Genomic DNA, 27600 nt, shown 5'->3' with positions numbered 1-27600 from the left:
AAGCAAGAGGTCACTTCTGACATCATTGCTTACTACTAGTGAAATCTGTGAATGATCACGGAGGTCACATGGTACAAAGCTATTCACAACAGCCTTGTACCATGTGACCAACCACAGCTCTCACAGTATTTCTCAATGGCTGCAAGAATGCAGCCAGAGAGAAGAAGAAATTGATTGCTTTTACAGCCTTTATGGGTGTAAAACCAATCAGTGTAAAAATAAATAAATAAATCTTCATCACCCTTCACAAATAGTAGTGTCACTATGGTGACACTGTACTGCTAGGGTGACAGTATGTTAAAAAAAAAACAAATATTTAAAAAAAAAGTGAAAATTATAATTTTTGGTTCTAAACTAATTTGGGTTATTGTTTTTTTATTAAAAAGATAACCAAATAAATTTTGGCCAAGATTTATGAAGAAAGATGATTTATTACTTATTTATTACTCACTCTGACCTACAAAACCATTCACAACACTGCCCCTAACTACCTCACCAACCTGATTCCCAGGTATCACCCCACCCGTACCCTTCGCTCTTCACAGGACCTCCTTCTATCTTGCCCCCTGGTCTCCTCCTCCCACCCACGACTGCAAGACTTCTCCAGGTCCTCCCCCATCCTCTGGAACTCACTACCCCAATTCCATCAGACTGTCACCTTCCCTCCTCACCTTCAGGCGCTCCCTGAAAACCCACCTCTTCAGGGAAGCCTACCCCACCCTCACCTAACTGCCGTTCTCCTTCATTCCTCCTACCACTCCATCACCCACAGCCACTTCCTCCTGTACCACTACCCCCTCCCTCCTAGATTGTAAGCTTGAAAGAGTAGGGCCCTCTAACCCCTCGTGTGCTGTTTGTAGTTGCTGTACTGTTTCATGCATTGTTCCCCCCTCTATTGTACAGCGCTGAGCAAACCCTTTGGAGCTATATAAACTCGATGTAATGTAATGTAATTTGCAAAATTTTATAAGAAACACTTTTTTCAAAATTTTTGGACTTTCATTTATAGAGCAAAAAAAAATAATAATCCCAGTGGTGAATAAATACCACCAAAATAAAGTTTTATCGCTCTTAAAAAAATGCTAAAAAATTCATATGGGTACAGTGTTGCATGACCACACAATTGTCATTCAAAGTGTGATAGCGCTGAAAGCTGACAATTGGCCTGGACAGGAAGGGGGTAAAAGTGTTCGGAATTGAAGTGGTTAAAAACACTCTCTACCTCATCCTCCTACCTATAAAGCATGCCCTGTGTAAAAAGATCTGTGTACCCATTTTTAATCTGTTCTGGTCACCTGATCCTACAGCTCCAGCTCCCGTGTCAGTGAGCGATTGATGCAGGGGAAAGGAGGGTGCGCCAACAATGGTTGGGCTATGGGAGCCATTGGGTAATGTCACAGCTCCCATAATTCACAGTAGTTGTCAAGTGCTTTTAGATAGGGGAGCCAGAGCTGCAGGATAACAACTGGACTGAACTTGGAAGAAAAAAAACAAAGTACAGATTTTTTTTTTTTTTTTTTTTTTTTTTACACAGGGTAGGCAGGATAAGTAGGAAGGGGAGGGGATCTTAAGAAAAGTTTGTGTTAGGCTTTTCTCCCAGTTTCCAGGCTTAAATGCAGACTGGGGCTTCTCTAAACACTCTCTTCTGGCAGGAGAAAAGCAGCTTCAAAATCGTTCCCAAGTCAAATTTTTTAAAATATTTTTCTGCAAAAAGACTGTTTTTGAAAGCACAGTTGTGTTTTTATTCTGCCACTAAACACCTATAGTGTGCAAGGACACATAGGTTAACATGGGGGCAGAGTGGAAAAAAAAAAACAAAAACCTGTAAACCAACATTTTTGAACTCCAGTGTGCATGAGGCTTTAGAAATGTCTTCCATGTTTTGACATACCTAATACTAGTAACAGTTTGTTGTTGCAAAAGAACAAACCTTGTTTAAACTGATCGCTTCTTCTATTTTCCTTCTTCTCAGCTGACTTCCCCAGTTTGCTTCTTTTAGATCTGGGCCTTAAAGGAAGTGAAACTGCGTTTTTCTCATGGCTTTGATTTCTTGACTTATAAGGCAAATATAAACTGTCATCCAATTCTTCTTCTTCACTAGTGCTACTGTTTTTTACTGAGTCTTCATTCTCTTCTGGATTTTTGCTCTGCTTGCCTTGACGGAATGGAGTAACGTGTATACTCTCTTCAAAGACAAAGTCATACGCATCACCTGAATTTAAAGACCTATTCATTGTGTCTTTAGAGGCTCCTGACTTGCTTGTACCCCTCTCTCTACTCTTGGATCTACTCCTTGGTTTTGGCTTTTCCCAAGGTTTTTTCAACTGGACAGTACCCCCTCCCTCTGCTCTGCCTTTTTTAGCCTTCTCTCGACCTGGACGCAACTCATTTTTGCCTTTGGCCATTTGCTTTGGTTTGGGCTCAGGGGTTGAACTTGATACCTGAGACAGGTTTGTAAATGGAACAATTTCATCTTTTGAGGGACTCTGGCTCACATAAACACCCATCCGTTCATCATTGTTGCACCTATTTAAGCCATCTTCCACAGGGGAAATGGGTTCCGATTCAGGAGCTTCAATCATGGAATTCAAGGTTGGATTTCCCACTGGTAAATAATCCATAGAGGACTCTTCTATGCAGATGTCTAAACTAGAAGCACGGCGCCTCAAACACACATTCTTAAGATAGCTCATGTCATCTGTTTTCTCTGTGTCAGAGTTGTCATCATCTGTTCTTGGCTGACTTAAGCTGGATTTTCTTCCTAAGAATGACAGAAAAGAAATATTTAAACAAACCATATATTCCTAATATAGTAATCTTTAGGGTATCATGCACAGAGCCATAATGAATCTACCAATAGTCTACGCAGGATCTTGCTGGCACAGGTAGGCATGAAATGACCCATTCAGTGCTTGCACTTTCACTTGTATAAACAATTGTATGGCATTTAGATGCTTCAAGAGTAACTCTACTTTTGTGGGGAAACTACCAGGACGCTGGTGAGCACTCTAGTTCATTGATCCTTCCTGTTAATCAGTATCCTGTCTGCCTGGGCAAGCAGTTACTGAGAGAGTCTGCGGGATCTAGGCACTGCATTATCAGATCGTGGGTGCAATACCTTACAGGCGGAAATGTAAAAAAAAAAAAAAATAATAGATGCACTTTTACCTGCAAAATTAAGTGCATTTATTAATTAGTTTTTTTTATACAAAAGGTGAACTTATCCTTTAGAGAATCTGCTGCTGAAGGATTGGTGCCAGAAACCACAGAATACCATCAGAGGTCTACTGACATCCATGCCTCAACCTACTCAATATTAGGTGGGTGGTCATAAAGTTATGTCTGATCAGTGTATTTCTCTCCATGCATGTTTTCTGGACTCTGAGAAATGCAGGCCATAAGATGATTGTAGAAAGCACACTTATTCATAACGTGGGCTGATTAAGATATAAGACAGGGTAGACTCGTCCTTCCACAAAACCCTGAGAAGCACTGTCCGATATAAAAAAAAAGTTACATTCCCGGCATGCTGAGAATGCCGTCACATTTGCTTGTGCTCTCAAACTGTCAAATCATCAAATAGCTGTTGGCAGAGCTGATCACATGAGCAGCATTCATGGCAGTTGCAGATCAAACAAGCTAGGAGAAAGTAGTTCCCCTGGCTGAAAAGAATAAAAAGGGCTTCATTCCTCTAACGGTTTTGGGAAACAGTTAACTCAATGGGTTTAGTTCCACTTTAAAGTGGAACTTTAGCCCAGAAGTAAAGATGGGCAAACAGGCAGGAATTTTAATGAAAAAGAGACATGCTTTCTCTTCTGCATAAAGGTTACTTACCTACCTGTCCGACCTTGTACAGTGAGCCATGCACTGGCAACTCACTGTACGAATTCAGCAAGGCCGAAACTGAATGAACTCCTGCGCATGTGAGGGAGTGATGCCACCCCCTGCCTGGCCAATGACAGAGGCTGGCGATGGAGACCCTGAATGCTGGCCACCCATAGATGTCAGCGGCTGGGAGGGGAGCTCAGGGATGCCGCAATGCTGCAGCCAGGGGGAGTATAGCTCCGCTTCAAGCTGCATTGTGAGCCCGTAATATAAGCCCGCTAGGTCAGTTTACTATAGATTACTTAGAATATAAAGTGCCAAATACCGCTATTAACATGTGATCAGAAATAAAATAAAAAAAAAATAAGCAAAAGATTGTTAGGCCATGCAGGGCCATGTTTACCAGCACAAGGATGCACAGGTGTTCTGTACAGGCAGTCCTATTCAGGTCTCCTAGAATACAACCTCTGTGTCCCAATAGGACATGCGTGTGGGTGCACGTCCCGATATACACACGGTGAGTTTAGGAACATGAACTCACACCCACACAGATGTCATATTGGGACACAGCATCTCTCTCTCTCTCCTAAGATATTGGGGCTAGATCACAAAACCAAACGTTTTGTTGCAAATAGTCAATAGGGTAGCAAGAAACGCGTTGAGAAAAAAAAAAGCAAATTAACTGCCAAAGATTTGAGAAGAATCAAACGTGAAGCTACCGGGAACTCATTATCCTCCAGTTCTGTCATATTCCAGAACTGCAACCTACCTGTAGTGACTAGAAGTACAAGGTGTTCAGTGCTCAGAGACATGGTCAAGGTAAGGAAGGCTGAAACTCGACCACCACTGAACAAGGCACACAAGTTAAACATCAAGACTGAGCCAATAAATATCTGGAGACAGATTCTTTCGCAGATTTTATGGACTGATCAGATAGACTATTGCTGGACCAGATGGATAGATGGGGTGCTGGTATTAAAGATGAGCTAGTTGGACCTTTTCTGGTTGAAGATGGACTGAAAAAGTCTACTCCCAAACCTACTGCCAATTTTTAGAAGACACAGGAAAAAAAAAGTCTGCTTCTTTCAACAAGACCATATTTATACAGGACAATGCTCCATCGCATGCATCGAAGAACGCCACTGCGTAGCTAGCCAGTAAAGGCCTTAACCACTTCCACGCCGCCGTATAGCATATATACGGCTACACGGCGGCACCTGTGCGCGAAACCACGTAAATATACAAGATTTTGCATTTCCAGGTGGGGGCTGCGCGTGAGCCCGACCCACGCCGCCATTCATGGTCACGGATGTTGATCACTAGGTCCCGGCTAGTAATTACCCGACAGCGACCGGTGATTACCGATGCAGAGGAAGACTTTTTTTTTTTTTACAAAAAAAATCCCTGTCAGCTCGAACACACTGCTCAGGATGGCTGTGCACAGCACAGCCATCCCGAACAGCGTGCTTACAGTAAAGCACATCTCCCGCCAGCTAGTAAAACACTCCCAGCACAGTTAACCCTTTGATCGCTCCTCACATTAACCCCTTCCTGCCCAGTGCTTTTTTTTTTTTTTTTTTTTTAAGCACTGTTCACTGTATTGGTGTCACTGGGGTGTCATGGTAGTTCCCCCCCCAGTGTCAGAATGTCCGCCGCAGTCTCGCTAAAAGTTGCTGATCGCTACTAATACTACTTCTTGTCAAATGTTTGGTCTTCGCCTTTATTGGATCTATGATGTGATTGCATGTATTCTTCTCTTAATAAAGAGTTTGCTTGATTTAAAAAAAAAAAAAAAAAAAAAAAAAAAAGACGCTGATCGCCGCCATTACTAGTAGAAATTAATAAAAAAAAATCCCAGTATCTATACCACCATTTGTAAACGTTATACCTTTCACATAAACTAAGTTACACGTATTGGGATATTTTTTTTTTTTTTTTTTTTTTTTTTAGCAAAGACATGTCGCAGAATACATTTTGGCCTAAATTTATGATAAAATTATTTTAATTTTTTTACTTGACATGTTTAAAAGAAAAGTCCAAAATATTATTTTGTTCTCAAAATTGTCAGTTTATTTTTGCTTATAGCTCAAAAATTAAAAAAAAAAAAAAAAAAAGAAAAGCACCAGGCGATCAAAGCTCAATTCGTGGGAAGAAAAGGACATAAATTTCATTTGGGTGCAGTGTTGCATGAACACGCAATTGTCAGTTAAAGTAACGCAGCCCCGTAACGCAAAAAATGGCCTGGTAAGGAAGGGGGGGTAATTACTCAGGAGAGCAAGTGGTTAAAGATGAAAGAAAAATGACATGGCCACCTTCCTCACCTGACCTAAACTCTGAGAGCTACACAAACTCTGAGAGTAAGGGCTCGTTCACACTAGGCTGTTTTGCCAACGCTTGCCAAACGCCCCTATAGCGTTTGGCAAGCGTTGGTCCGGTGTTTGCAGAGCGGTTTTAACGCTCGGCAAACGCTCCGCAAACGCCGCATGCGCGGTTTAGCGGTGGTTGCTAGGCGTTTGCCGAGCGTTAATAACGCCCCACAAACGCCTATAATGCATTTGAGTGGTGTTACCGCTCCGCAAACGCCCCGCAACCGCACCGCAAACGCCGGCCGGGTGTTTGCGGAGCGGCACCATAGACGAGAATAGGAGGCTTCAAAGCCTCCTGACTCGACCAGAGGCGTCCGTTTTGCCGCGATGCGACGCAAACGCTCCTGTTAGAACAGCACAATGTGCTGTAATGTGCAGAATTGGCAGAGGCGTTTGGGAAGCGGTAAAAACGCTTCCCAAACGCCTCTCTGCCGCCTGCACACAAGGCTAGTGTGAACGTAGCCTAACACAAATATGCGGCCTCACGGACCTGGGCTTTTTTCCGTGGGGCCGCATATTTGCGTACTTGTCTTTGTGCTGGGAGCGCGCCGCTCGGCGCGCTCCCAGCACCAAGACCGCGGTGTCACTGAGAGCCCCAGGTCCGGGACCCGGGACTCCCGATTCCGGGTCACGTGATCGCTGTGATAGCCTCTGATTGGCTATCACAGTGATCAATCACTGTGCATGGAGAAGAGAGATACATTGTATCTCTCGAACTCCTGACATAGAGAGATAAAAAAAAAGTTTGTAAAAGAAAAAAAAAAAAAGATAAATAAATATTAAAAAATAAAAGAAAAAATAAAGAAAAATACCTAGATCAAGGTTTGATCTAGTTCAGTACCAGGGTTAGTGTTTGGGTCAAGGTCAGGGTGAAGGGCAAAGGTCAGGGTCAAAGGTCAGGAGTTAAAAAAAAATTGGTGTCAGTTAGTGTTAATGTCAGTGACAGTGTGTTTTATGTAAAAAAAAAATAAAAAAAAAAGACAAAAACAAAATGCGCACTGTTGTTTCTGGGCTGTACTACGGGTACAAACAACAAATAACATACACATATATGGTATCGCTGCGATCGTCAAGAACTGGAGAATGTATTTTGGGTTGTTCTTTGGCGATAGGTTATGGTTGTAACAAGAAACACACAGTTAAATTTAAATAAATGATTTTTTTTACTATTTTGGCCCAGTTTTCCTTTAATAATAATAAAAAAAATTAGGAGCTATCCATGACCATTTACCACCAAATGAAAGCCCAATTTGTCCTGAAAAAAACAAGGTATAATCCACCTGGATGTACAAAGTAGTTGTGACGATATGTACGGTTTTACTAACACATGTCAACGTTGCAGAATTGTGCTTAGGCATTTAGATTTGTTTTACCCTTAGGCGTGAAGGGGTTAAATGGGAGCTTTATGGTGAAGGAAAACAATACATCTCTATGAACAGTGTCTGGGAGGCTATGGTTACTGCTACGCAAAGTTGATCGGCAACAGATCAAGAAACCAAGACTCTATGAATGGAAGGCTTATGACTGGTATTGAAAAGAGTGGCTATATTGGTCACAGATTTTTTTTTTTTTTTTTTTGAAATGCCAGAAATGTTTATTTGTAAATTTTGAGTTGTTCGATTATTATTCCTACTTTAACAGATGAAAACAAACAAGTGAGATGGGGAAAAAAAATATGTTTTCATTTAGCTGCATAACAATTCTACACACGAATAGTTGCCCAAAAATTGTGCGCACACATATATTCTCCTAAGAAAGTAAAAACCTCACTTTTACTTTAAATATTCAGGATTGAGGTATAACAACATTTTGGATTGACCAAGAGCACTGTAGTTGTTCAATATTTAAATAATTTATTGATGTGGGGTCTTTGCAACGAGTGTAAATTTTCTGTTGTAGTGTGATGGGTGCAAATTTTGTAGTGGTAGCAGCTTTCTCAATATTTAGTTTTTTATATTTGTGTATAGCGTTGGGGGAGGGAGGGGTACGACGACGACAGACTGTTTGCAGCACTTGAGGAAGCCTACAGGAGAAATGAGTAAGGCATGCATTTACCCTTGCAGTGCGTGGGAAAGGGGGTGGGGGACCCCACTTTAAGGGTGTTTTTTCCCCCATTTCTCCTGCAGTTGGGCTTTAAAGTTTTAGTCTACATTTTCTCCCCTTGTCTCTTGCTGGTTTTAATTGGCACACTGAAAGGAAAGAAACTGTATTATATTGACATTTTTCAGCTTCTTTTACATTCTTACCTCTAGAAAATCTCTTCACTGCAGGCCCAGTACTGGAGTTCTCTAAAGCCACGCCTTTGGGATTTCTTGTCTCAGCATTTGAGCAGCTATCCGACACACTCCTAACATTTCTTCCTACATCAGAAGCAGGAACACATGTCTGTCCCCTATGATAGGGAAAACAGAGAAGAGAAAGACACCAAATTACCATTTAGGAGATTAGTCAAGCCCATTTTAAGGAATATTAAAAAAACAAAAATAAATCACTTAAAGAACATTATGTTGACACTTGACAATTTTAAATAACCTTGGAACAAGTTGAATCTTTTTTTTTTTTTTTTTAACATGAAATACCTGAGCGTGATTAGCTCAAATCTAAAACAAACAAAGCAGAAGGTGCCAATTTGATACACTGTATAATTATATAGCAAAGTGAACATGTACTATAATGGGGCTGACTTGCAGTTGTACTCATTCTCCCCAGAGAGATGGTGAATGTGGTGAAGCTTCACTTTGTAAACAAATACCCAAACAGATGCAAGGAAATTAAAAAACAGCATTTTTGCTTGCATATGATTGGGTGATGGAAATCAGCAGAGCTTCACTACATTCAATAAGTTCTGGGGAAAATGTGTGCAACTGCACTTGCAAAGTGCAAAGTCTATTTCCCTTTAGTAATCAACCCCATGGGCTTCAGCAAAAGGATTATTAATATTGGTTATTCAGATATAATACACATTTTCCTTGTACTTTAGAAATAGTTACCACTTTCAGCTATTTAAACTGCATACTGGGCTTGATTCATCAAGCTTCAGGATTATATGCTGCATGTTAAAAGTGGCATCAAGACAGAACACCCTCCTTGTCTTCATACCAGGGTTTCTCAACCAGAGATTTGGTTCTGCTGAAAATCAACATTATGGTGCATGTATATTTGTGGTCCAATGTTGTTCTCAATGCACGATGACAGCAAGTAAAAAGAGGCGAGAGATCCTGTGTATGGAAGGGGTGAAGGCAGACTACGGGAGGAGGGGGGTTAGGGGAGCAGAGAACAGTAGCATGTGGCTTAAGCAGCAGGAGGTGAAATCCTGTGTATGATAGCACTGAATGCAGACTACAGAGAAGGAGTACGCAGCTGGATTAGATGGTTTGAAGCAGGAAGTGAGATCATAATAACTGTACATAAAGCCATTATAATCTCACCTCCTGCTACATTCAGTTTGATCCATCCACATGCTCTAGCTCTCTGCTTTCCGCATTCAGCACTGCCATAGACAGGATGTCACCTCTGGCAAAATTCAGGTAATGTGCTCCTGCACTCCTACTGGCACCACCCTCTGAGTTCACAGGCACTGGAATTACAGAGGAATCATTGGGTATCAGTTTGCACTAACAGTACTCACTGTCCGTGCACAATAAACATTGGGCAGATATACATTAGCCACAATATTGATTTGTGGCTTAACCCCTGGGGACTTCTTGTGGAACCTTTGTTGAGAAAGCTTGTGTTATGGATTTGCAGATTGCTGCAGGGAATCATACTAATAAAATTACTGTGCTGTTGTCCACTGGCCCTTTTCTTCTATCTATCCCGGGTGAGATCACATACAGAAGCCTAGGACAGACGAGAGGAGGGCTAGTGGGGATCAAAGGGAAAATGCAGGTTACAGCAGATTCCCTACACTGATCTGCATGTGAAGGAAAGCAACTCCATATACTCTGCGCCGGAGACCTCTGACTGTACTCTGCCCTGTCCGTTTATTAACTTGAGCAATTTATAATTTTCTGCAGGGATGATTGTGGTACACTGCAGCTTCAGGACAAAGTTGCAGGCCTTTTGATTTGAAGAAGTGTTGGCTGAAGCCTCACTACAGGGAGTTCCAAAGCGCACAAGGTGGAAGGAACAGCAAGATCTCTTAAGTATTATAATGCACTGGGTGGTCGGTGGAGGGGTACCTGTACATTAAGTGTCTGGAAATGTTCTTCCTGGTTGTGCAGATAATTATGTCTGCACTGTGACCTCATTCACAACATTTACAGAATCAGCTGTTTTCTCTGTGCCATTGCAGAGACAGGTGCAGAAAAACTCAACTTTTCTATGGGCCCTATTCACACCACAGCACCAATATGTATTTATTCTGCACAGAGATAGGCAACATTGACTCAGGAAGAAAACAAAAAAAAAACAACACTGTACTCAAGGAAATACAGAGGCTACCTTTGCTGCCCCTTACTAAAATATTAGTTGCTTGGCCATCATGCTCATCCCATGACTGAGCAAGTATGCATATCAAGAGTTTTTATTTCACTTGTTAACTTATTAGCTCTGGGTCAGAGACTCAAGGGATAAAAAGGCAAGATGGCCAGGCAACCAAAAGTGCACTTACCCTTTAAAAGGCCACGTTCACCTTTAAAAAAAATAAAAATGCACATATTTTTTGCAGGTAAAAAAAATGTGCATTCATTTTTTCCCCCTGGAGCTTGCAGAGCATTGCACCCACAATCAGCAGATCATGGGTGCAATGTAAGGCTCCTGCAGAATCTCAGTATACCTGTCTGCCTGTACCTTATATACAGGCAGACAGTTACTGGAGATAAGAAAGATGAATGAACTACGAATGCACTCAACATTGCGCTGGCAATGCCTGTGCTCTTAAAATTTTGAAGTGTTAAGCAAGGTGAACTTATCCTTTAATCCATAAATGTCTAGCTAAATAGAATACATGTACAGAGTATTATTAGAATACATAAGATATAAAACTCACAAGCTACTAATTGTCTGACCAGGACCTGAAATTCTCTCCATGGCAGCAGTACCTGTTGAATGCTAGCAAAAAAGTGGGGGGGGGGGGAAACAAACAATGATAAAATGTATAAATATATATATGATAGATAAAAAAAATTATAATATCCACAAAAAACTGCAATGGGCTAAATTATAACCTGTGAAACACCAACAATCAAAATAACTGGTGTACTTAACCACTTAACCCCAAAAAGTAAAAAATAGAAGAAAGTCTTAGTACAGCACAATGATATATACACCACATAGAGGGGAAAAAAAACCCCATAGTGTCAATGAAAAAAAAAAATTTTAAATCACAATGGCTTCCTTTGCTTACATACAAAAGCTAATCCAATAGTGATACAAAATGTTCAATAACCAAATCTGAAGAGAAACAAAGTGTCCACTTCAATATTGCATTGCTCTATTTTGTGAGCAAATATGCATCTTAGAACAAGAAACTTTCCACCCTTAAGTTAATTTATGTTTTCAATGACAATATGTTATTAGAATCACTCAGATTTTTTTTTGTGAGATATTATCCATCTATTCCTATATGAGGCATTAGACTTTGAGAACCTATAATCTTCACTTGGAAAATAATTACATTCTAAAATAAAGAGAAGGCTTTTAATTTTAAATATTTACCACACAAAAGAATACCTCCACCTAAAATATAAAGAGCGCTATTTAAATCAAAATTTACTCAAAAGGAAAAGGCAGAGGGTCAGTGGGGAGGGAGAGCACAGACGTGGGTCAGTCAGGCTACACGCTTAGAGCCTCTAGCTCTTTCTATTGGCCAATAGGAGCTAGAGGCTCCGAGCGCATAACCTGACTGACCCACGTCTGTGTTCTTCCTCCCCACTGACCCTCCGCCTCTTCCTGTGACGTCACATCCTGCCGGTGTGTTCCAGGCTGGTTACTAGGCTCCTTCCTGCACAAACACCGCTAGATCGGCTCTACAATACCACCACTCTGCAGGATTGACTACTACAGTGTCTCTCACCATCTCCATCAGCCCAGCTGCTATTGCACTAAGCACCCGTGGCGCCTGGAGGACGTTTTGAAAAACGGTCATCTCTCATATACACTGACGAGCTTGTTTTATTACTTCCTTTGTGAGTGTTTTTTAATCCTTTGCTATTAAATACACAGTGTTATTGCTACACTCAGACAGGAGCCTCCTGTCTCTTTTCTTCTGTCCCTGTATACAGAGCTGGCTTGCGCCGAGGATGGCTGCCATCTTTTTGTGCTAAAAATATTCCAGGCAGATTGCCCGAGAGACTCTTATAAGGACCAATGCATTTACATACCCTGTTTTAAAGTAATTGTACACCAATATTGCCATTATCTTTTACTTTATATTTTTTATCCTTTTCAACCTTACACTACTTTACTCCTGTGCACCAGTTACTCATTTTTTTGGGATATAATGAAGTCTTCTCTTCCTTAAAAGAGAAGTATAGGAATAGTTTTTTTTTTTTTTTTAAATCATACTTAACTAGGTGGATGCAGGATCAATCCAATGCTGCATCTGTCCTCCTCCAGCTCTAAGGGTGAGAAATGAGTACTCAGACACCACTGATCACTCAGTTCTCCATGCTGCTCTGAGCAGAGACTGTCAGTCATCGCTGTCTGCTCTGCCCCCCTTCCCCCAGGGGGCAATGGGCTGTGGAGGTAGCAGCTTGCTGCGAGACCGAGCCAGGTGGTGCTGGTCCACACATTGGGGTGGATCTCAACTTTAAAGCCGGGATCTTTCCCCAGTCTGAACCGGCTGAGTAATGTCAGCCGACAGTGGAGTTTAGCCCACTGTCAGGTAAAAACAACTCACAGGAGGACACAACAAACTGCACTCCTGTGATCCATAGGACAAGTACAGCCAAACTACCTTTGGCTGTACTTCCCCTTTCAATTCTGTACCACAGAAAGAATGCTTACCACACAAAGTAATAATAGACAACTAGCCTGAACTAGTACAAGTTTAGGACTAACTTTGCAATATTAGGGGGTCGTGGCTCTGGATGCACAGTAGACCACTGAGGAATAAAGATGTGATTTGCATAGTTTTGCCAACTTTAGGTAACAAAGAAAGTAACCCCAAGTTAAAGATTGAGAACAAACAGTGTTAGAGTCTGAATTGCTGAAAAAATACTCACATCAGTTGAACACAATGCATGTGCTGGGCCAAGAAGGTTGGCAGTCTCTAGCAAATTGTGCGTGACTTTGGCAATTATTTCTTTCAAGGAAGCCAACTTCACCTGTAACATAAGAACACTAATTGTGATTTTCTAGTTACAAAATCATGGCATGAATAAAGACTTCATAATCATTTACGGTTTACCATACTTGCCTCCACAATAAAAACCAACACCCTTAGGGTTTTGTTTTGTTTTTTTTAAAAAGGGGAGGAGGAAGTTCAGAGGAACTTCTGACAGTGGTAAGTGAAGTTCCACTTAAAGGAAAACAAGTGCAATACTTTATGAATTCTTCAACTTCAGCTGGACTGCTCTCCTTGGTTGCCCTTTGGAAAAAAGGCAGTGATAGTGTGAACACAGCAGACAGCTTTTGTTACATCCAAGCAATGAAGCAAGTGATGTAGAACAATAACACTGTAAGGCAGAACTAAGCCCTCCTCTCTTTCAGAGCCAAGGAAGCTGCCATCTTAGTCTTCGTTTGATCTGCAATTGTTATGGTGCTGCACATATGAGCAGTTATAAAGCCAGCCATTTGATGACTACAGTTCAGTTGAGAGCTGAAGCACCTGTGAAAGTTATTCCTGGAATGCCTTAAATGTAACCATTATAGGAAACTGTTAAATTGATGGGTTGAGTTCCGTTTTAAAAACCTGACAGTAACATTCTTGGTTCCCCTTGCCAAGAACTCGACAGAAAAAAATCCAAGAAAGTAATGAGAATAAGCCCTGTGTACACAAGTGCAAGACAAAAGTGGTTGTAAAGGCAGATTTGTTTTTTTTACAGTAATGCATTCCCTATATTAAGAAGGTAAAAAGAAAAAAAAAAATTTCCATTGTCCGCTCCCCCCAAAAATCTACCTGAGCCCGATCTTGATCCAACGTTCCACCCGAGAGCAGTGGCATGGCTCACTCTCCCTCCTCACTGTGAACGAGATGCCACAACGGGCAGAGTTAGTTAGGGCCGCTGACCTAGTTGTCATTCTTACTGACTCTGCTGAGGTGTCCACAATATAGACCACCTCCTGTAGTAAGGTCCTCCATACCCTGATACATTGGATCATGCAACCTGAGGGGCTTCTTATCTTCCTTAATCACCAAGGTAGCATAAATGGCTCCCAGTAAGTCATCAACCTTCTCCAGGGACAAGTTGTATCTAGAGGTGCCTCTGGACTTGTTCGAGGGACCCTTCCCATCAGAGTCTGCCTGGGAATGAGTTCGGGGATGGGTCCTCCTTCACCAACTCAGCTCTTGGACCCCCCGCTTCCCTACTGGTTGCCGGGGAAACCTCGATCTGTTGGGAGGGAGGGAGTGCAGTCTGTGTCTGAGGCAGAGATAAATTCTCGACCAGAGACCTAAAGGAATCAAAAAGATAGCCGTCAGTTCTCCAATTTAACCAGGTCCCCCTGAGAAGGAACTTCCTCCCTGATCAGGCCCTCAACACAAGTCTCACACAACACCTTCGTCCAGGAGTCTTTGAGGATCTCTTTGCATGAGGGGCACTTCTCTTGAGCCCCATGGTGCATCTTGGGCTGTTCCCTGGCTTTCACCTGCAAAGTGCATACAAAACCGGGGCTCCAATTAACCAAAGAAAGGGACTGGACGCCTCCCCCTCCCCCCAGGCAGGGCGTGGGAGTCTAAGACCCCTTCTCACCCCCTGCTCTAGTCCCTCCGACCGCCAGGAGGGCTGAGGACACCCCCTGGAGCTAGAGGCCAAACAGATAGGGGAAAAAAAGCTTCTCTGAGCCACCTACCTGAGGCTGGCTGGTGCCAGCCTCACCTGATCTTGGGGCCTCTGCTCTGGACATGTTCCAAGGTGGTGGTCCGCCCTGAGGTCCTGCGTCGCCTGCCTGTGCAGGATGCTGCCCTCAGCACCGCTGCACTCCGGTCCACACTTCAAGGGACGCAGCCGGAAGCAGTGTCCCGGGAGGTATTCCCGCCCCTCCACCGAAAATGACGTCCCCCGTTATCTGGCACATTTCGTGGGCGGTGGTACTTCTCCCTGGACACGCGAAGAGTGGACACTCGGCACCCCAAACCTCCCCCGGTGGGAGCAGGGTCAGAGCAAGATGCTGGTAAGGGACCCCCCCATGTTGTGGGAGTTGGTCCCTTCTTCTGAAAGTTTGTGTGTGTTTTGGGGGTGGGGGGGGGAGTTGTGGGTGCTGAGAGGAGCCAAGGTCTTTCAAGGTGCTATCCTCAAAGGCAGAGGGGAAAAATATCCCAAGCTTTAAACATCTCACGGAGCACTGTTCAATCCATCCTCCAAAAATAGAGTATGCCACAACTGCAAACCTACCAAGACATGGCCGTCCACCTAAACTGACAGGCCAGGCAAGGAGAGCATTAATCAGAGAAGCAGCCAAGAGGCCCATGGTAACTCGAGCAGCTGCAGAGATCCACAGCTCAGGTGGGAGAATCTGTCCACAGGACAACTATTAGTCGTGCACTCCATAAATCTGGCCTTTATGGAAGAGTGGCAAGAAGAAATCCATTGTTGAAAGAAAGCCATAAGAATGCCTGTTTGCAGTTTGCAAAAAGCCATGTGGGGGACACAGCAAACATGTGGAAAAAAGGTGCTCTGGTCAGATGAGAACAAAATTTAACGGTTTGGCCTAAAAGCAAAGCGCTATGTGTGGCAGAAAACTAACACTGCACATCACCCTGAACACACCATCCCCACCTTGAAACATGGTGGTGGTAGCATCATGTTGTGGGGATGTTTTTCTTCAGCAGGGACATGGAAGCTGGTCAGAGTTGATGGGAAGATGGATGGAGCCAAATACAGGGAAATCTTAGAAGAAAACCTGTTAGTCTGCAAAAGACTTGACTGGGGCAGAGTTTCCCCTTCCAGCAGGACAACGACCCTAAACATACAGCCAGTCACAATGGAATGCTTTAGATCAAAGAATATTCACGTGTTTGAATGGCCCAGCCAAAGTCCAGACCTATATATTATTATTGAAATCTCAAGATCTTGCAGGCTCTCAGCATAGCTGTCTGCCTGTACTTTGGGCTGTGGATGCTGGAACATGTAATATGTTCCAAAAGGTGAATCTATCCTTTAAGATAACTCAGACCTTCTCTTTAGAATGATGGGGGACTGATAAAAAATGGCAAGTGTCCCAATTCAGATGAAACAAAAACACCTTAGGCAAGAAAGAGGGCTAAGCCTTTATCCTTGTGAGGAACCAGAAAGCTCCTTGCAGAAAAGTGCAGCCAACCCAGAGACCTCACCAGCCGAGGCAATGGCAACCAAGCTGTCATCTCTTCATGCAAGCCTGGGGAAAAGTTAAAAAAAATAAATAAACCACACACCCCTTGACATTGTTAGGGATGAAACGGACAAGCCTCACACCAGGCAAAGCAAACCTTCCACAGTCATAAGCCCCCCTGCATTTATGTCAGATAATGCATCACTTCGCCTAGCAAACCTGCAATTACTAATGTTTAGGCATTCTCATGTTTGTTTTGTTTGTATTGGTATGATACAAAAAAATTGAAGAAACCAAAAGCCAAATCTGACACATTCCATGCAAAACCCCAAAAATAGAGTGGAAAAAATTATTGGCACCCTCAAGATTTGGTAGCACATCCCTTGGAAAAAAAATAACTGAAGTCAATCGCTTCCTGTAATTATCAATGAGTTTCATATACTTCTCTACTGGAATCTTGGACCACTTTTCTTTCACCAACTGCTCCAGGTCTCTCTGATTTGAAGGGTTCTTTTATACAACTGCTGTTTTGTGATCTCTCCACAGGTGCTCTATGGGATTGAGATCTGGACTAATTGCTGTACTTTCCAGCGCTTTGTCTGAATCCATTTCTGGGTGATTTTGGATGTGTGCTTTGGATCATTGTCCTGCTATAAGATCCATGACCTCTGACAGGGACCCACCTCTACCTTGACTGTAGGGACTGTATTCTTTTCTTTACAGTCCTCAACTCTTTTTCTGAAAAAATATTAGGATGGACTTTACCAAAAAGCTGTAATTGTGTTTCGTCTGTCCACAGCACATTCTCCCAAAAGGATTTTGCCTTCCTCAGGTATGTTTTGGCAAACTCCAATCTGGCTTTTTTATGTTTCTGTGTCAGCAGTGGGGTCCTCCTGGGTATCCTACCATAGCATACCTTTTTATTCAAATAGAGACATATAGTGAGAGCTGACACAGTTGTACCCTGTGCCTGAAGGTCAGCTTGAATTTGTCTGGAAGTTGGAGGTTCCTTATCCACCAAACAATTCTTTGTTGCAATCTTTGATCAACTTTTCTCTTCTGTCCATGTCCAGGGAGATTAGCTTACAGTACCATGGGCTGTAAACTTCTTGACAATGTTGCGCACAGTGGACACAGGAACATTAAGATCTCTGGATATGGACTTGTAACCTTGAGATTGTCTATTCCTTCACAATTTTTCCTTCTCAAATCCTCAGACAATTCTTTGCCACATGGAGCATGGAGAAGAGAGAGAGCAGCACACAGTGACACACAACAGAAAGGTTGAGTAAATTTTTCACCGTTAACCGGTTTCCGGTGTGATTTCTATATTGTCAGCACCTGTTAATTGATACAGGTGTTTCATTACAAATTACAGGAGTACCACAAACTTCGAATGCAATTATTTCTTACAATTTTGAAAAGGTGCCAATAATTTTGTCCAGTCCATTTTTGGGGTTGTGTGGAATGTGTCAGATTTGACTTTTTATTTCTTCACTTTTTTTGTGTCATACCAATACAAACAAAAGAAAAAATGAGAATGTCTAAACATTTGTAATTGCAACACTTTTCTGGGGGCGAAGTGGTGCATTATCTGACAGAAATGCAGGGGTACCAATATTTTTGGCCATGACTGTATGATGTAAACCCTCAAAAAGGTAGACTTTCCTGCATTGAGGAAGGCAAGCAAGAAATAACTCTCCTTCGGGACTTGAGCTTGCAGCCATGCCATTGAAACCAGCAAACGTAAAACAGGATGGAAGACCAGACCCTGCAACGGCAAATCTAGTTGATCTAGGAGAGCCCATGAAAAATCACAGGGGGACAAAAACGAACAGAAAAACCTTTTCTAACGTTGAAAAAAGGAATGAACAGTGACTCCACTACAAAGGTGATGTGTACCACAACGTGTGCGCAAAATATTTGGCTAATGTCAATTGCTTAACCACTTCAAGTATGGACACTTTCACCACCTTCCAGTCCAGGCCAATTTTCAGCTTTCAGTGATCATACTTTGAATGACAATTGTGCGGTCATGCAACACCGTACCCAAATGACATTTTTAGCCTTTTTGAGACAGATAAAACTTTCTTTTGGTGGTATTTATTCTGGGATTTTTGTTTTGCTATAAAAAAAATTAACAAAAAAAAAAACCCACAACATTTGGAAAATTTTGCAAATAATCTTTTATAAATCTGGGACAAACTGTATTCAACAAATTAGTTTATAGAAAAAATTATTTATCAAAACTTTTTTTTTAACATTTTTATATTAATGTTTTTTTTTAACACATACTTTCAGCCTAGCAGTACAGTGTCACCATAGTTTTTTTTTTTTTTTCCTCCACACCCAATTGATATTACACCCGCAAAGGCTGTGAAAGCAGTCATTTCTTTCTCTCTGGCTGCATTCCTGCAGCCATCGAGTAATATTGTGAAGCTGCAATTTGTCACAGCTTGTCACATGGTACAAGGCTGTTGTGAATGCTACTGTTCATGTGATCACTGATTGGCCAATCACTGATCACATGAATCGGGACCTCACACAGCAGTCCTGTACATCGATCTGTGTTCAGCTGTGTCCAGTGGACAAAGCGGGCACATATATCACAGCACTGCACACTCCCAGGGAGCGCGCACAGGCAATGGATGAGGGGAACGTTTAGAATTCCCCCCCCCCCCCCAAACGACAACGCTCCCGTCCGGCCATTTATCGGCATGGGCCAGACGGGAAGAGGTTAAAAACCTTCTGCAAAATGTTTTTAAACAGCTTATATCACTTAACTGACAAAAGATAAATGTTATTTTGGTGTATATACAGTGGATATGAAAATGCTACACACTCCTGTTAAAATGTCAGGTTTCTGTGATGTAAAAAAATGAGACAAAGAAATAATTTCAGAACTTTTTCCACCTTTAATGTAACCTATAAACTGTACAACTCAGTTGGACAACAAACTGAAATCTTTTAGGTGGAGGGAAGTAAAAATAAAAAAAATGGTTGCATAAGTGTGCACACCCTTAAACTAATACTTTGTTGAAGCACCTTTTGATTTTGTTACAGCACTCAGTCTTTTAGTATATGAGTCTATCAGCATGTCACATCTGGACTTGGAAATATTTACCCACTCATCCTTGCAAAAACACTCCAAATCTGTCAGATTGCGAAGGTAACTCCTGTGCACAGCCCTCTTCAGATCACCCCACAGATTTTCAATCAGATTCAGGTCTGGTCTTTAACTGGGCCATTCCAAAACTTTAACTGTCTTCTGGTGAAGCCATTCCTTTGTTGATTTGGATGTATGCTTTGGGTCATTGTCATACGGAGAGATGAAGTTCCTCTTCATGTTCAGCTTTCTAGCAGGAGCCTGAAGGTTTTGTGCTAATATCGACTGGTCTTTGAAACTGTTCATAATTCCCTCTACCTTGACTAAGGCCCCAGTTCCAGCTGAAGAAAAACAGCCCCAAAGAATGATGCTGCCACCAACATGCTTCACTGTGGGTATGGTATTCTTTTGGTGATATGCAGTGTTTTTGTGTCAAACATATCTTTTGGCCAAAAAGTTTAACCTTGGTTTCATCAGACCATAAAACATTTTCCCACATGCTTTTGGGAGACTTCAGATGTGTTTTTGCAAAATTTAGCCGGGCTTTTATTCGCAAGAAAAATATCGCGCAAGTGACATTACTGAGAACTGGACGTCCCTCCAAAATTGATGAAAGAACAAGAAGAAAACTGGTCTGGGAGGCTGCCAAGAGGCCTACAGCAACATTTGAAGGAGACGCAGGAATATCTGGCAAGTACTGGTTGGGTGGTACATGTGACAACAATCTCCCGTATTCTGGGCTATGGGGTAGAGTGGTAAGACGGATGCCTTTCTTCACTTGATGATGACTATCTTCACTGTGTTCCATGGTATAATCTAATGCCTTGGAAATTCATTTGTACCCTTCTCCTGACTGATACCTTTTAACAATGAGATCCCTCTGATGCTTTGAAAGCTCTCTGCGGCCCATGGCTTTTGCTGCAGGATGCAACTAAGAAAATGTCAGGAAAGACCTACTAGAAGAACTGAAATTTGGGGTTAAACAGAGGCACTTTAAAATGATGCCAGGTGTGTACTGACTTCTAGTTAACATAATTTTGAATATGATTGCTTAATTCTCAACGCAGCTACATCCCCAGTTATAAGAGGGTGTGCACACTTATGCAACCACATTATTTTAGTTTTCTAGGTTTACTCTCCCCCCCCCCAAAAAAAAAAAAGATTTCAGCTTGTTTTTCAATTGAGTTGTACAGTTTATAAGTTACATTAAAGGTGGAAAAAGTTCTGAAATTATTCACCTTTGTCTCACTTTTTTACATCACAGAAACCTGACATTTTGACAGAGGTGTTTAGACTTTTTATATCCACTGTATGTGGTTCTTGCAGTATTAACATCATCCCTGACAAACATACAAATAAGGCTCACAGCATAACATGCCAAAACATATGAAAACGGCACTAAATTCAATTTCACTGAAAGAAATGAGAGCAGGCCCTTCTAATTCCTGTGACTGTAAAAAAAAAAAGTGGCAAAAATACACTCTGCAAAAGAAGAGTGTTTATACTTATTTTTCTAGTCCTCAGATTGCTGCCCACCAGCATATTCTTCATATTCAACACTTCCAGGAGTGCCAAATGCCTGCCTCCCAGCAGCACACTGTAGATCCATCCACCATCCCAAACCCATGTCACTAGTATGTTTTGTAGTGACATATGGACCAGCAGATGTGCATGTGGATGCACAGTATGTGGCAAATACAGACACCAGAAAGTGTGTTGGCGTAGAGTGGGGTAGTCTGCTTCCCTCCATGAGTTTGCACCAGCCATAGGAATGAACTAGGTACAGGTTCAAAGTGGGGCTGAAGGGGGGGGGGGCAATTTGGGGATATGCAGTAACAATTCAAATGACTCGTATCTACTTCTGATTGTACTTACTTCTGATTGAGTACTTCCCTGCTGAAGGTTGAGCTTTCTTCTCAAAAGAAAGATTTCAAACATCAGCCTCTGCTGCTCTCTTTTCAAATCCAGGATGAGATCTTGGGCTTGTCTGGTCTTAAACTTTTCAGCTTCCAGAGCCAGAGCCAAAGCTTGGTTATTGGACTGATAGCTCTTTACAGTTGTAGAATTATTGTCTGAAGAAAGGAGGAAACACATTAACAAAAAGCACACCCAAGTGTTAATACATAAATTAATTGTGAAAAAACTTACTGATGATCTTCACTTTTGTAGATAATGCCTTATTGACTGCAGCCACCTTTGCAAGTTTTTTTGTTCGCTTTTCTTTCATACGCTCCTTTATGTCTTCAAGGCTGTCCTGAAATGCTTTTTTCAAACACCTTTCTTTTGCCATGCTTCCCTCTGTGCACTGTAAAAAGGAAAGGGACATTATGCCAAAGTCTTTAGAACATAGCTTACATGATTTACAAGACCTGAACACATTTTAATTGCACGGTTTTGCAGCACTTACCTAGGAGTGATATATACGTTGTATGGCACTACCACATTTGCAATGATATGGACTTTAACACATTCCACTCGTAATTACTAAACAAAATCACCATTTGTAGACCAAGCCATAGTTTTGGAGACTTCTTCCCAAGAATCCCCTGCACTCATCACCTACAAAGTAGCAAAGATCTTGTTGAATGTGCCTTTATCAACCAGGGTGCCTTGGCAAAATGTTTGCAAATTTCCCAAAACTTGTATACAAGCCAGCGGGTGGAACAAGCCTGCCTTTTGGTTAACACAAAGCCACAGGTTTTCATTGCGCACCATTACGACCTTCTAGCTGCCGGCGTCCTGTCAACAAATTACATCATCAGTTGATAAGGAGGATATCAGCTGCCTGCACAGTATTCTTGTTTGACCCTCCCCTGCCCCTTTCCATCAGTGCTGGGGTCACATTAGTTCACTGATGGAGAAAAACTGAGGGAGAAGAGAAACAATGGAATACTACTCAGTACCAGTGTGTAAAAGTGTGCTTTGGAAAAATAAATCCCCTCTAATCTTGGGTGTCCTACATGTGTGGATGTTGCTGCATTATATAAAGCTATCAGAATAGCTTTTCACATTTTAGAATGGGGTGTCTCAAGACTGTCCATAATTTTAAAGGGTGCCTTGACTGAAAAAGAGGTTGAGAAATACTGTCCTAGTTTAAGTCTGACGACCTGTGCCATTACTGAATAGATATGGAAAGGATAACTTCCCCCATCAGAACAGATGACTAAACCTTCTAAACTTACAGCAAGAGTTTTTTCTTTCGGGATAAAAGTTTTATGTAAATAAATAAAAGCTGATCATTTTAATCAGCCCTGTCTGTGTTAGGCCTCACGCATACTGCAGCTCAAAGAAGCTGCTCCTACAGCCATTTGAGTTGTTTTCTTGGTCTGGTAACTCCCCTCCATGTTAGCCTGTGTGTCCATGCACACTACAGGTGGTTTCAGGAGTTTACAGTAAGAAGAAGAAGAAAAAAAAAAAAACTTGCATCACGTGCATTCAGAAGAGATTTTAAACAAAAGTGCAAAAAAAAAAAAAAAGTACATTAATGTGCCAGAATTCTGGGCAATAGAACGCATTAATGCCAGACGCTGGAATTTGCGTCAACATGAAGCAGCTTTTTACCGAGTTTTTAATTCTGAAAACTCCTGTAAACATTTTTTGACCTTCTCAGTGTGTATGAGGCCTTAGGTGGTTTGTCTCATCCATGTAAACCGATACAATCTGCTGGAGAGAACAGACTTACTGGCTTGTTCACCAGATGAAAATAGAACAAAGAAAGCCTAAAAAAGTAAGTTAAAGCAGCCATCATATCAAAGAATTGATAAGCGAGCGAAACACCGATCACCAAGGTGCACGAGCCAAAAATGCGGGGGTGACGTTCAGGAACATCAGCCTGCATCAGCGCTGCTGCCTGTCCGTTGGCTATGTAGAATGGGAAGAGGTTTCTGATGCTGAGAGGTGGGGGCAGGGTTTCTGATCATGTGACTGCCACAACTGGTTGGGAGATCGGGAGCTGTTAGTTCCTGGCAACTGTTTACATTCTGGTGAACATTCCCCTTTAACCCCACTGGTGGTATTCCCAAGTGTAGCTCGGGGTTAACTTTCAGTACCAAAAGAAGTAACCCCGAGCTACATTCGGGATTACACTGCAGCGTTGCTCAGGGATTCCCTCCAGCACTTACCTTGTCCTGCACTCCCGCGATGACCCCCCTGCAGCATCCCCAGATATATACTCCGGTCGATGCCGGCATCTGTTCCCTGCGAGCATTGGGACGTACGGGGGACAGAACCAACGGGAAATTCAAAAATTTTAAAAGTGACATTCACTCAATACACTAAAATCTAATAGTAAAACATTACTGTATCAAAGCATTTCACATACATTTTGTCCCTAGTGCTTTGTCCTGTGCCCTGCCTGCATTTTTACTGTTCTTTCTGCCTGGAAACTGAGAAACGTCCATGGCGTCCAAAAAGCGTCCCTTTAGGTCAAAAGCGGTTTTAGACCAGCTAGAGAACAGTGATAGTAAATCAGAACCACTTGCAGAATTGAGTGATAATGATTCGTGGGGAAATTCGTCATCAGACACTGAAAATTATTTTGTGACTTTGCTCAGTGATGTGCGAACTTGGCGCTATATTTCAGTGTTTTTGGTTTGATTATATTATTGAATTACATTTATTATTATTTTTTGATTATTTATATTATAATTTATGATTTCATGTTTAAAATTTTATCATACACGGAATGTTTACTAGACTCTTGTCTGGACAGATTTCAGTGAGTTATTCCTAAAAATGACAGGCCTATAATAGGAAAACAACATATTTCAATGCGAAAAAATGTACCGCTTTGAGCACAGAAATATTGACATAATCAGACTGCTAGGGAGGTTAATACATGAGCCCTAGCGTCACAGGCCTCAGCTTGCAGCTCCGCTCATCTGTAGAACTACAAGTCCCAGGATGGCAGGATGCTGAGTTGAGTGGTGACCAGACTGATCTATGGAAGTGGCAGAAATGTGTAGGCGAGGCCAGCATCCCGTGTAATACATGAACCCCACTGGCAGGGTGATCCCCCGCATTAATACCAGTGTGTGGATATCAGAGTGCCTGTAGCTGTGCTGGCGGCAGAATCCTGGTGGTCACTCCAGGTATGCTATGTGCACACTACAGCCGAGCTTTACTGTATACATGACCGTAGCAGTATCAGGCCTGTGTACGGTGCAGCCTCCGCTCTCTCCTACAACATGTCCACGCTGTGCACAGCACAACTCCACGCTCATCTCCGCACTCCATTTACCTGCACCTCCGCCGCACCACAATCCCGAACACCGCGTACAGGGAACACTACCGTAACCAGTACAAATGGGCGTCAGTTCAAACGTGTGGCGCCGTACACTGCGATTGGCTAGGTGAGCTATGCCACGTGACCAGAAGTGATGAGAATATTGAGCCGGATGTTATTGTGAGGCTAGGAGTAAGGCGGACGTGCGGACATATTTGTTTTGGGAAAAGCGAGGGCTCTATATGTATATAGATATATATCTATATATATAAATCTATATATATATAGATATCTATATATATATAGATATATATAGATATCTGGATAGATATATAGATCTATCTATCTATATATATATCTATATATAGATATCTATCTACATATATATCGCTATCTCTCTCTATATATATTACATTTTTTTCTCAGACCCTACCCACCTCAGAGCACCTTTCCCTGGTTCCATCTCCTACCAACATCCCAGTATTGCCCGTTTAGGGATTACAGAACCAAGTATAATTTTGTGGTGCTGAATCATTTTTATAAAATGTATCAAGGATAACAAGAAAAGCAGTAAAAACAATCCCCTACAGTTAACAACAAAAGACCACCTAGCAACAATAGATCCACACCAGCAACAATAGACCCTGTCAGCAACAATAGATCTGCTAGCAGCCAGCAGGCATAGAACCTCCAGCAGCCAGCAACAGTAGAGTCCTTCCTCAATTGTAGATCCCTCCCAGTAACAATTGACCCCCCAGCAACAATAGATCCCCCACCAGCAACAGTAGACCTCCCCAGCAGCAATAAATCCTCCCATTGACGATCACCCAGCAGCCATCATCAACAGACCCTCCAGAGCACCCCTCCACTCCTTGCCATTGCCATTGCATACATTTAGTGCTAGAGGTGCCGGAACTGCGTTCCCCCATGTTCCCACTGAAAAAAAGCCCCATATATACAGTATATATATATATATATATATATATATAGCTTTTTTTCAGAGAATAGGTGCAGGAACCACCCCTTTTAGAGAATACAGAACCAAGTACAGTAGCAAGAAAAAGTATGTGAACCCCTTGGGATTACGTGGAGTTTTGCATGAATTGGGCATAAAATGTGCTCTGAACGTCATCTAAGTCACAACAATAGAAGAACACAGTCTGCCGAACATAATATTATTATATTATTATTATACAGTATTTATAAAGCGCCAATAGTTCGCTCAGCGCTGTACATTACAGAGGGGGACAGAACATGTGACAGAACAATACCAATACAATGCAAAACATGAGGGGATTTTTCGAGCTTACAATCTAGGAGGGAGGGGATGGTGGCACAGGAGGAGATAGCTGTGGGGGATGGAGTGGTAGGAAGAGTGGAGGAGGTCGACAAGTTAGCAGGGGGTGGGGTAGGCTTCCCTGAAGAGATGGGTTTTCAGGGTGCTCCTAAAGGAGAGGAGAGTAGGTGATAATCTACTACACAAACATTAGATGTTGCCATGGTTTAATTGCACATAACATGTAAACATTCACAGTGCAGGGAGGAAAAAGTATGTGAACCTTTGGACTTAATAACTGGTTGACCCTCCTTTGGCAGCAATAACCCCAACCAAACGTTTCCTGTAGTTGCAGATCAGACCTGCACAACGATCTGGAGTAATTTTGGACCACTCCTCTTCACAAAACTGTTTCAGTGTAGCAATATTCTTGGGATGTCTGGTGTGAATCGCTCTCTTAAGGTCATGCCACAGCATTTCAATCAGGTTGAGGTCAGGACTCTGACTGGGCCACTCCAGAATGCGTATTCAGTGCTGTTGCAGCCATTGTTTTGTTGAATTACTTGTATGCTTTGGGTCATTGTCCTGTTGCATCACCCATCCTCTGCGGAGCTTCAGTTGGCGGACAGATGGTCGTACGTTTTCCTGCAAAATGTCTTGATAAACTCTGGAATTCATTTTCCCATCAATGACAACAATCCGTCCAGGCCCTGAGGCAGCAAAGCAGCCCCAAACCAGGATGCTCCCTCCGCCATGTTTTACAGTGGGGATGAGGTTTTGATGTTGGTGCTGTGCCTTTTTTTCTCCACACATAGTGTTGTGTGTTCTTCCCAAACAACTCAATCTTGGTTTCATCTGTCCACAGTATATTTTGCCAGTAGTGCTGTGGAACATTCAGGTGCTCTTTTGCAAACTTCAAACGTGCTGCAATATTCTTTTTGGACAGCAATGGCTTCCTCCGTGGTGTCCTCCCATGTATTCCATTCTTGTTTAATGTTTTCCTTATTGTAGATGTGTCAACAAAAATGTTAGCATGTGCCAGAGATTTCTGTAGGTCTTTAGCTGACACTGGGATTCTTCTTTACCTCATGCAGCATTCTGTGCTGTGCTCTTGCAGTCATTTTTACAGGACGACCACTCCTAGGGAGAGTAGCAACAGTGCTAAACTTTCTCCATTTGTAGACAGTCTGTCTTACCATGGACACATGAACATCAAGGCTTTTGGAGACACTTTTGTAACCCTTTCCAGCTTCATGCAAGTCAACAATTCTTGATCGTAGGTCTTCTGAGAGCTCTTTTTTGTGAGGCATGGTTCACATCAGACAATGCTTCTTGAAACCAGTAAACCCAAAACAGGTGTGTGTTTTTTAAGGGCAGGACAGCTGTCAGC

At 42.2% G+C, this 27600-nt stretch overlaps 1 protein-coding gene across 1 annotated transcript in view; it reads right to left on the bottom strand.

Moving 5' to 3' along the window:
• Positions 1–25041, bottom strand: part of SGO1 (shugoshin 1) — a 39077-nt gene extending 14036 nt beyond the window's left edge. The window contains exons 1-7 of the mRNA XM_089691077.1: positions 24950–25041; positions 21859–22015; positions 21586–21782; positions 13358–13459; positions 11182–11243; positions 8438–8583; positions 1931–2761 (exon numbers count right to left, since the gene is read on the bottom strand). Coding sequence (XP_089547203.1) covers positions 1931–2761; positions 8438–8583; positions 11182–11243; positions 13358–13459; positions 21586–21782; positions 21859–22000 — 1480 coding nt within the window. The 5' untranslated portion in view covers positions 22001–22015; positions 24950–25041. The remainder of the gene's footprint in view (positions 1–1930; positions 2762–8437; positions 8584–11181; positions 11244–13357; positions 13460–21585; positions 21783–21858; positions 22016–24949) is intronic.
• Positions 25042–27600: the final 2559 nt, after the last annotated feature.

The sequence above is a fragment of the Staurois parvus genome, unplaced genomic scaffold (assembly GCF_062004578.1).
Source record: "Staurois parvus isolate SC_StPar_1 unplaced genomic scaffold, SC_StPar_1.0 ptg000021l, whole genome shotgun sequence".
Lineage (NCBI taxonomy): Eukaryota > Metazoa > Chordata > Amphibia > Anura > Ranidae > Staurois > Staurois parvus.
The sequence above is the reverse complement of the archived record's forward strand: the minus strand, read 5'-3'. Positions and strand labels throughout refer to the sequence as shown.